Raw genomic sequence first — 11,257 nt, forward strand, 5'->3', positions numbered from 1 at the left:
AACCAACCCAACCCATAAAATTTTCATTTATTTGAACCCAACCCAATCCAGATTGGACTGGATTTATTGGTTTTTTCGGATTGTCGGATTTTTTTGAACCTACCTTATTACTGCCGTAATTATAAACTTTGAATTTTACTAAAAAAATAATGAACGACACAAAAACTTTTGAATTTGAATGGAACTGGAAAAAAGAGATTTAAGTATAACATAAGAATAAAAATACACAACTGTCTCGAATAAAGATATTTTTCAACTAATTGAGTCGAAAAGTCTTACAAAATAGCAACAACATATGAAAACACGACATTCACAAAAGGATGTTGGTCGCTCAAGAAATTGTTGATTTTGGTTCATTTCCCTATGAAGACAAGTTCCTAAGATTGTAACCGCTTGACCAACAATTGTCTTAGGATTTCCAACTCAACCCACATGTAAACTTCAAACTTCTTAATAAATAATATATATTAAACCACAGGATAACTTCTACATGAAAATTTAAAATATATTAAATTAGAAGTATAATATTTTTTAAAAAAAAGAGTATTAAGTTCAAGGGGGAAAAAAGAGGAGGTTAATAAAAATTTCAGAACAATTTCAAATTCGAAGTATATATTAAAATTAAACTTTTTAATATCTAAAGACGAAATAAAACTTATCCCAAAATTAAAAGGGACATTTTTGTATAATTTAAACTTAACAATATTTGGTGGATTAAATTATATTTTTTGTCGATGTATTGCTACTTGTGTTAGTTGTCTATGTGCTTTTAAGAATTTTATTTTTGTCTATTTTTTTTTTTTACATCATTATAATTCCTGTCTTTAATAAATAGATAATTTATATTGCATAAGTAAATAGCGACATATTATTATTATTATTATTATTATTATTATTATTATTATTATTATTATTATTATTATGTCTTTTTGGTATTTAGATGTTAGGTCAAATATCTTCTACCTAGTATTTACATTTCAAAATGTTATAATCTTAAATTGATTTCATTTTAGTCCCTAAATTTCAAAATATTACAATCTTACCTTTTGAGCTTTAAATTTTTTTTTTTTTCGATTTGAAATTTAGGTTTCAAGATTTATAATGTTAGTCTTGATGTTTCACTAAATACTCACCTTAAAATTTGGCATTAATATTAATTAAAAGTAGTTACAAAGTAAAATATTAAGATTAATTTAATAGTGATGAAAAATTAGATAATTCTTTGAAATCAAATAAACTCTATTGTAAGTTCTTTATTAAATAGAAATTTCTCAAATTACTTAATAAAGCAACATAATTAACCCATTAAATTACATCTACATAAAATCCAAATGTTAGAACTATATAATTCAAACATATCAAATCATTCGAGTCACATTAAACAACAAAACCAAAAATTTAAATACTACATATATATAATTATAACAACAACCCCAACAACAACAAAAAAGAGATAAATAAGACAGAGACCAAAGTAATTGAATAAATATATTCTCTCTTATACATGCATGGCCATAAGTAATAAGTGAATGTATATGGTTGAGATGTCAAATGAAGGCTTGTTTTATATAATATAGTAGTAGTTGTAATTTATTTACCAAATCTCTATGTATATATTATTAAGTATATAATTAAAGGTTTGTTTTGTGAATGAATTTTGATAATGTTAGGCAGAGAATTTGAGACACCAAACGATTCACCGATTGCAACAAATGTTGACAACTCGACAGGCAGCAAGATGTTTATTAGCCATTGCTGAATATTTTCATAGGCTTCGAGCCTTGAGTTCCTTATGGTTGGCTCGTCCAAGGCAAGATTAATTATTATTATTATTACTATTATTATAAGCACTATATAATTATATCTTACTAAATTTACAACCCCTTTTAATTAACTCCACCCAAATATCTCTTTTTCTTCTCTCTTTTCTCTTTAAGATATAATTATATATATACACAGCAGTAGTCATAACAATAGCACAAATTAAGTACTTCTCTCTCCCCCTCTAGAATTTCTATCTACAACAATAGATTTGGTAACACCAAATATATAGTGTTTTAGCATTGTCTCTCACCTTTTACATGTACTTCTTCTCTTGAGGTCAGAGGTTCAAATTCTCGTACTTCACTTATTGTACGAAAAAAAAAAAAAAAAAAACAAAGATATTTGTTCACAAGTGATAAAATTTAGGGAGAATTTGAATCTTTGTTCTTTTTCGTGGAAGTTATATGTATTTAACTGTGGAACTATGTTTAGTATTTTAATTAGGAAGCTCTCTCTTGACACATTTTGGGAATGAAATAATTGCCAATGTGTTTGTTCTAATTAATTTATGTATGAGAAGTGTGTTTTTGTTCATGTTTTCACTTCTTAAAAGCTTTGCTTTTTTATTTTTATTTATTTAAGATTTCGATATTTTGTTTTGAAATTATAGATATATTTTTGGGAAAAAAATAGAATTTGAATTTTGAATATTATTTTTCGTGTAGTTTTAAATTTTTACTAAGACTTTGAATTTGTATTAAGATTGAGATTATATATAAAGCAAATTAGTATTAAATAAGTTTGCTATACTTAAGAAAGAGAGAAGAATATAATCAAAACGGGTTGTAAGGAAAAAACAATATAGTAACAATTTTGAAATATACCATTGAGAATATGAAGAAAAAAAACAATAGAGAATCTATACTAATGTCATTATTCCAAAATTTTAACTACAATTAACTTGTCCAAGTATTTATACATTGTCTATTTGGTCTTTAAATATTCTAAATTTATAAATTTAGCCTCTAAATTTTACAAAATAGTAAAACTATGTCGTCATTTTTATGTGTTAGCTACAACAATGGATGGTAAATGGTAAATACAATAATAACATCAAAATGCAGCTCAATTAATATAATGCTTGTACTATCAACATCAAATTCAGATATTCGATTCATCCATCCTATATATTATCAGGAAAAAAAAGTCCAACAATGATATCGATTGCAAAAAATTAACTATGAAAATGCACGGAAACAATAGAATGGTGACGAAGAAGAGGAAGGGAGTTGCAAAATTAAAAAATAAAAAATAAAAAAAAGAGAAAAAAAAAAGAGGAAAAAATATAAATTAATAAAAAAAATCACGTTACATAATATAGAAAAAAATAATCGTCATGTCATGTAACCGAAAAATAATAGTAGAGACTACACCAAACTATAATTTGAATACCTTTGTGAAATTTCAATGGCTAAATAGGCACATTAAATAAAACCTCCCAATCTAAACGTTTTTAGTCTTTTTTTTTTTATGTTATAAGCTTTTTTTTTTATGAAATTGAGAAATTTTATGTTATAAGCTTTTCTTTTTTTTTTCAAACATGTTAGAAATTTTAACCAATTTTAACATTCAATTAAAAAAAAAAAATCTGTACAAGATGAATCATAAAAAGAGAAGATTAATGATTGTGCAATTTTCTTTCTTTATATTCAATGGAGTAGTTGTTCTTGGTTAATAAACTAAAGAAGACTTGTCTTGAAGATATTTAATTTGAGAGTCAAATGGAGCAGATATTATTTTATTGAAGAGATTGGTAATTGATGTGTGATTATTAAGAAATTAAGGACCACTAAGAGAATTAGTGGGTTTATTAATTCTTCATGTTTGGTGACATTATATAATAATGCCTCTCTCAATTACAAGCATAATTCAAAATTAATCATGATATTATATATAGGGGAAAAAAAAGGAAGTTTAGACACATATTTTATGGAGATATCATGGAGGTAGTACAATTGTAATATTCTTTAATTTCTACTAAATATATATATATATAATATGCTAATAATTGGATGTTGAATTGAAATATGATTGGCTAAAGAATTGAAGAAATCTTTTGACATGAAGAATTTTAAGGTCGATGAGATAAATGAATCCTTGGTGAAGGTTAATTTCTATGTTAGTGATGCATTTTGAGTTTAATCCTCTCTTAATTGTAGTTTTAAAGATGACAAAAAAAATAATTCAAAAAATTAAGTTTATAAATACTCTTTTCACCTAGGATTGACAACGGAACCGAGTCGGAGCGGGAAGGGGTTCCCGTACCCGTCGCTGATGGGAAATTTATCCTCATCGAAGATTCCCCGTTTTCCATTTTGTTTCCCACGAAAACTTTTTTATTTTTATTTTTGTTCCTAAATTCTCTTTGGTTTGGGTTTAGACACTTTAGTTGAACTTAAATTTGACTAAGAAAAACTAACTAAATATAAAAGTGAAGTACCTAATTATATATATATATATTTTTAAAAAATCTAATCAAGACGGAGTTGAGGTCGGGACGGGCGGATACCCTCCCCATTCCTGCCTCGTTCCCGATTAGAGGTCCCCAGTTTGATCTCACCCCCGATCAAATCGTCGGGCTTAAGATGTCCACCTCCTCGTGCCCCACCCCCTATTCCATTCTTTCCCCACGAATTTCTTCGTGGGATTGGTCTTCGCGAGGAAACTTTCCCCACCATCATTTTTGTAACAAATTTTTATTTCAATTAAATATATATTTTTAACAATTCCTTAAAAATATCCAATACAACTTTTATTTAAATAAATATTATCAATTTTGGTAATAAAAAACAATAATACACATTCAATTTTAAAAAGATATAATTAAAATGTTAAATTCTTATAATTTTTACTTCAACAATTAGAATATCACATCTTAAATATTACAACATTTAAGGAATTAAAATAATAAAATTTTAAATTTAAATAATTAAAACTTCCATAATTATCCTAACAAAGTCTACAAATATATATATATATATATAAAAGTCGCGGGTGGAGAGGGGTGGAGGTCGAGGTCGGGTAATATATTGCCCGTCCCGGTCCCGAATTGTAAACAGGAAGAAAATCCACCCTCCCTCCCCCATTCCCTCTATATTCGGGGATTCCCCATCCCGTTCGGGACGGATTCCCGTGGGACTCCGATCACATGGATTTTTAGGACATCTCTAGTCGGGCTCTCCGTGGAAAATTTTGTGAACCCTATTTTCATCTTTAAATTTCTTAATTTGTCTAAAACCAATATACAAACTATTGAAGAAATCAAACGAAAATAAACTTAATTTTCAAAGATTAAAAACAAAATTAAAATGGTTAGCATAGGAGAAATTATATTTCAAACGTGTTATCAAATTATATAGAACCACATTTAAAATTGAATAAAAACAAGAGACTGAAAGGGAACTTTCATGAGCAATATCAACAAATCATTATGGAAGTTTCATGCATTGCTCCTGAATGGAGTTGTCTAATGGTAAAGAACAATACCAGATTAGATTTACAGGTTGAATCATACAAATGGTGAAGAACAAGAAGAGTATCCACAGAGAAGTAAAACCAAGGGGGTGAAAAAAAAATAAACGAAAAGAAAAGAAAAGAAGAGAAAAATGTTTGGTGAAAAGCTTCATGTCATAATGGTGACTCTCTCCATTCGAGTCTGTCGAGGCCATCGACAATTGCTCGGCGAAACTCATCGTTGTGTAGAATGAAGGAAGATACATGTCCACCAGTCACCCATCTTACTTCTGAACCAGGCCAAGCTTTCTGGAGCTCGAGCACAGAGTGTTTCGGGATGTAGCCATCGTCCTGAAACCCCAAAGTAATTGACTAAGCTATGATGTAATAATCAGGAGAGAGACCAAAATAGCAACGAAAAGACTGCGTCGTAAAGAGGCACTATGGCATGCTTCAGAATACATCTCCCAGAGTTCAATCACAACCAGTTCAAGACATTTAAAGCTTCTCGGATTGGAACTTCTTCGTTATTTTCAACTTTTCATCATCATGTTCTTATTCTTTAGTTTTTAATAAGAATTTAAACTTCTACCAGACGAATAAAAAGACAACAAAAGACAGACCACAAAAGCTTTCAAGAGAGTGCTCCATTTGTTATCCATCAATGACGAACAAAATTTACAAGTATTAATTAGCTTACATGAACATGTAGAAATGCACTAAACTCGAGATCTTATTCCATGTCCCATCTACAGTAGTAACGCTCTGTTGTTCCTCCGTAACCAAATATACTATAATAAAGAAAAGAATCCGACTTACAAAATAAAACTCCATTATTATTATTATTATTATTATTTTTCTAAGAGAGGATGCAGAATGATTTCCTTCATTTTTTTTGCTTTTCACTAGACCCCAAAACAACAGTGCTCTAGGATTATTCCCCAGGAAACCAAACAAGAAGACCTCACAACCCATCAACTGAGGCCATCTACAAAGCTTCAAAGGATTGCCAGTTAAGACTGACCATGTCATCCCTGCTCCAAAATCAGCTCAGAGAAGCCATAAAAATCCTATAAATTAACAAATGACTGCAATCCCTCTCCGAAAAAGATGAATACTTCCCAACTTGAAATCCTCAACGAAGCCACTACCCATGCCACTGCCACAATAAAGAGAAAAGGAGAGAGACAGTCCCTCAACCGAACTCCTTTAGAAGCAAATATAATCCAAGATAGAGTAAGCCAGGTGCAAGCACTCCCCCATCCAAATCTTCAGACGAAATCTTTGAATTGGCTATTATCAACATTCTTTTGGTGGAAAAATTTACAGGCTATTAAAATTCATAGTTTCCCTTTCATTGTAGCAAATTAGAAACATTTTTTTGTATACCTTACGGGCCATCATTTTGTACATCTTTGGACATTTCATTCAATTAGAATATTCCTACATGAATCTTCAGAATTGAAAGTCGATAGTATCAGTAACTGAAAGGAACGTTCTGAAAAAGATCTAGAAGAGGAAGACATTGAAGCCTGTACTGCTCTTAACCTCCCCTCAGAATGCTCCTACCCTAAAAAGTCATCCTATAGCTTCTTCAATCAAAGAGCCCCATGGAGAAGACAAAACCTGGCTTTCCAGAGGGAAATCTCTCCACCTCCTAAAACGAGGATTCAGGAAACTATCAACTAGGTCTGGAAATCATATCCCATTAAAAAAGCTTATAACCCGATAACAATCTGGCACTAGCATATCCAAGACCAAATACAAGCTATAAGATCACTTCACTTGAAACAGAATAATACCATAAAATGCAGGAGCTCTTTGTAAGAACTAGTAGCCTTTACCAAATAATACAGAAAATTGAAAGAACTCTTGAACAGTTACCATTATAAACTAGGCTGGAGTAACCTAAGCTAATATATATGTATGGTAAGACTAAATACCAGCACGTGATACAAGAAACGGTTTAATAAGGGTCTCATAAATAAATGAAAGTAACTGCTGAAACTGAACACTTGATAATTGTAATTAAGACAGAAAATGAAGTTGTGCAGGATCATGAACTTACAGTAGCAGCAACAAGTATTACAGCATTGGGATTTTTGGGGATTGGAAAGCGTGTAACATCTGTGAGAGACAGTACATTCCGCATCCGTTCCTTAACCTCCTCAAGAGTCATGGTAGATTTCTGCAATGCAAGGTCCTTTCTCAATGCTTCCCAAGCAGTTCCATGCTTTAAAATTCCCTCACAAAATGCCACAACAGCAGAATGTGGAGAAAGAAAAGGAAGCGTTGCAATTGGTGTAGGGTGTAGAGATCCAACCATCGCGGCATGTACTCCTCCTAAATGTCATAAATGGGTCCAACTTAGAAATTTATTATGGATTTCTCTGTTGGGTTGGGGGAGGTGTGGAGGATGTTTAACTTTATTTGTTTCTTAAATGACTGCTTATATGAAACTATGTGTCAGATTAACAATTTAAACTAGGGTATAGAATATATCTGGTCCTTAAACTAGGAACTTAGACCCTAGATTTAGTACATAATGACTTAGTCCATATGGCTTGATGTTTGTAGTGATTTAGTCCTCGAAGTTTAGATTAGTGTGTAACAATTTAGCCTATACGGTTTAAACGTGTAGCAACTTTGTCCTTACAAATCTAGTTAAATTAAAGTAGGGATTTCTTGAAGATTGGGGATCAAATAATTACCAATGGACTAAATGTTTTTTTAAACTATAGATATTAAATTATTACATACTAAAGTCTAAATTGATACTTCAATTAAAGTACAAGACCAAATTTACTTTTCTACTCCTAATGATGCAAATAGATTAATATTGCAAAATAATTTTTTATCGTTCACTTAAATTTTCAGGAAGTGTTAAAAACTGGAGCTGAGAACTAGTAGCTCCATAATCATAATAAAAAGGTATCTAGATTGAGGCATACCCATGCTAAGCCCACAAACACCCATCCTTCCAAACCCTACCTCAGAGTCTAACCAATGTAAAAGACTGCGAGCCTCTTCAATGGTTGCTCTTCCCAACAAAAGCAAGTCACTAACACACAAGAGTTTGGCACCATATTGCAGCATGGGTCGTCTCTGACCATAGAAAGGACTGTAGTCGAATATTTCACATAAAATTAATGACTTACAAGTTTTTCATAACACCATTAGAGACTCCAGTTTCATTTAACAGAGCAGGATAAAACATACCTCTCAAGCACCATAGTTGCAATGTTATCCTTCAATAATGGCCCACCAAGACGTAATCTTCTTTCAAATGTATGGTCCCCAGTCCCTGCAAAATCATTGTGCAGAGTTATCATCTAACCTCCACAATGAAACAGTTGCTATAATTGATATCTCATTCAAAGAGAACCATATAAAATTTTGAACTACCCCAAACACAAAGTACAGAAAGGTGTTATAGCCTCCCCACCTAGAATTACTCACTAAAGAAGAGATCCATGTCCTATGATAACATTAGCAGTAAATAACATAATAATTCACTAAATGTAAGACTGAAGTTCTGCAGAGAAACGTAAAAGGTGATACCTGCCAAATGAACCACACAAGATATCTTGTGGGTTGGCACAGATTTAGGCATGAGAAATGCAACCCTTGCATTATGACTCTCAGGAGGCAAAGCAGCAAGGAGCTGCCCATCACAAGGGGTCCTGAAAAACCCTTCCCTCAAACGAGCAGTCTCATTCTCCCAAACCGTTCTCCAAATGGGCCTGATCAAACTGGGGGGCCAATTCTGGCCTGCCATATCTGGGAACAACTGTTTGATCAGCTTCTCAAGCAAATCAAGCTTTGAACCACCCCATCCCCTTGAAAAAAACGGTGGGCTGATTTTGGTTCTGTGCATAAATGCACCATACACATGGTCCAACACATGATGAAGCATTCCAAGATTAACCGTAACCATTGTTAGAAAACCCCACCAAATTATTAACACACCACAAATACCCAGAAAGCTATCTTGTCTCAATTCACTAATCAATCAATAAAAACCCATTTCCAGCATACCCAATTCGTGATAGAAATTCGGAAGCTGAAGAAGCTCAATCGGACAAGTTACGCAAGATCCGTCAAAACAATTCAAAGAAGAATATCAAAGCGATTTGGGTACCCAAAAAAACCCCCATGACTAGATCTGAAGGTCAAATCTTAGGATAAGAATGGAATGAACTTACCAACTCAGCTCGTAAAAGACAGAATCAAAGGTAAGCAGATGAGATAAAAGTAACAGGGAATTGGGGGAAAAGGGGACGTAAGTTTATAGATCGAACGCCATAAATTGAAGAAGAAACGGGCGGAAGGATTGAAGGAAGGAAAGAAAACAGTGGGCGAGTGATGGAAAAAGCAGAGGGGGATTTGGGAAGTGGGACCCGCGGACAGTCCTCTTTCCTTTATCCAAAGATTCGAACTTTCTTTACCTATCGCCGCTTCCCCAGTTTTGTTGTTGCCCAACCATTCATTTTGGATAACAAAGAAAATTAACTCAAATAACTCAAAAAAGAAGGAAAAAAAAATATGTTGTCTTAAATTTTGGGATTAATTTTCGGGCAAAACTGATGTATGTTTTAGATTTATCTCGGTCAGGAAAGGTTTCATCTTTTACATAAATTATATATGAAATGAAATCGAGCAAGTGGTCCAAAGGGATAAGATGGACTTATGGAAAAGGATTAATTTGGCTTTGAGCCAATATAGCCTAGTCGGCCTTGACCTCTGCCAAGGATGAAGTCAAGGCAAATCATCTCCGTTTGGTGAATAAAACTTACTACAACCTATCTAGGCTTTGAAAAGAGGATAGTTTGGGTCAAAAGTCCAAAACAACTTTCTTGACCAAAGATGAGGCCAAGGCTGAGTCTTCAAATTTGATGAACTGGGCATGTTAAATGTACACCCTGATCCATTTAACTCGAGAGATAACTAGATATGATTTAGAAACTCTGAGAATAATGCCCTAGGTTTGGATTTTACTATAAGTACATTATTATGATCTCAGAAGAAGTAAATCCATTCTAATACTAAAACTTTCTATTTGCTATGCAATTACACTTCTCTGATTTAAGCATTGGAGCTTGTGTGGTAAGAGCCACACTGATGTGCAGATCTTTACATCTAACAAATTACAAATTTATCCCTATTGTCACGTAAAGGCTAGGTGAGTTTTTCGTTCAAATTTTGGCCTCAACAACATTTTTTATCTATAGGTTTTGTGTCTAGTTTTCATTTGGTCAGTAGGTTATATTTTTAGTCCTTAGGTTTGAGTTTGATCTCAATTTAGTCCTTAGGTTTTAAAATGTTACAATTTTACTAATGAAATTTGAGTTTTGTTTCAATTTGATAACTATATTTCAAGATTTATTTTTGTTTCAATTTGATAACTAGATTTCAAGATTTATACTTTTAACTACTTTTTTTTTTTTTACTTTACTCGTTTCAGTCTTTGGCGTTTATATCTATTAATTATTTTAAAATAATAATGAAGTGAAATTTTAAAAATAGTTTTAATAGTGATAAAACATAGTCAAACTTAATTAATTATAGTTCTTTTAATTCTTTTAAATTAAATGGATTAATTGTTGGGATTGGTGTCCTAATTCTCCCGGAGTCTCGTTGTTTTGTAAAGATACACATTATTTAATGAATAAAATAAGTGTTATTTAATTTTGGCATTTACTCATATCCAATAAACAAAACTCCTTGGATATCTTATGTGAACTTAAGCATGTATATGTGATATACAAGTGGATCATGCCTTAAGTGATAACCTAAATAGGTTTATAGTATAAGAATTAAGATAGGATACCTGATCCTAGTGATACTATGGATACGACCCGTTTTGTAGAGGTTTGCAAGTGTTGTAAACTACTACAGATAGTAGATCTTGACCATTCATGTGGAGACATGCGAGCGAGGATGTCCTATACAAAGAGTTTGTATAAGACCTGGACCACGA

The 11,257-nt window shown here is 32.0% G+C and overlaps 2 protein-coding genes across 2 annotated transcripts in view; one reads left to right on the plus strand and one right to left on the minus strand.

Annotated features, from left to right (window-relative positions):
• LOC120091664 (bZIP transcription factor TGA10) overlaps positions 1-2,073 on the plus strand; it is a 9,176-nt gene extending 7,103 nt beyond the window's left edge. Inside the window, exon 11 of the mRNA XM_039049765.1 lies at positions 1,671-2,073. Coding sequence (XP_038905693.1) covers positions 1,671-1,820 — 150 coding nt within the window. The 3' untranslated portion in view covers positions 1,821-2,073. The remainder of the gene's footprint in view (positions 1-1,670) is intronic.
• A 3,159-nt stretch (positions 2,074-5,232) lies between these two features.
• Positions 5,233-9,728, minus strand: LOC120092190 (protein ABHD18). Its single transcript, XM_039050426.1, has 5 exons — positions 8,839-9,728; positions 8,497-8,581; positions 8,229-8,398; positions 7,346-7,620; positions 5,233-5,628 (listed from the first exon to the last, which is right to left on the minus strand). The coding sequence occupies exons 1-5, from the start codon at positions 9,212-9,214 to the stop codon at positions 5,452-5,454; spliced, it is 1,083 nt and encodes a 360-aa protein (XP_038906354.1). The 5' UTR covers positions 9,215-9,728; the 3' UTR covers positions 5,233-5,451.
• Between the last annotated feature and the right edge of the window lie 1,529 nt (positions 9,729-11,257).

Source organism: Benincasa hispida, chromosome 11 (assembly GCF_009727055.1).
Source record: "Benincasa hispida cultivar B227 chromosome 11, ASM972705v1, whole genome shotgun sequence".
Taxonomy (NCBI): Eukaryota; Viridiplantae; Streptophyta; class Magnoliopsida; order Cucurbitales; family Cucurbitaceae; genus Benincasa; species Benincasa hispida.

What these genes read in the sequence shown, in the direction of transcription:
- LOC120092190 (XM_039050426.1), bottom strand. Translation starts at nt 9,214, where the DNA reads ATGGTTACGGTTAATCTTGGAATGCTTCATCATGTGTTGGACCATGTG. An exon ending in GCAACTATGGTGCTTGAGAG is followed by an intron (nt 8,399 to 8,496) that starts GTATGTTTTATC and finishes ATTCGACTACAG; the next exon opens with TCCTTTCTATGGTCAGAGAC. An exon ending in TGTTTGTGGGCTTAGCATGG is followed by an intron (nt 7,621 to 8,228) that starts GTATGCCTCAAT and finishes TATGACATTTAG; the next exon opens with GAGGAGTACATGCCGCGATG.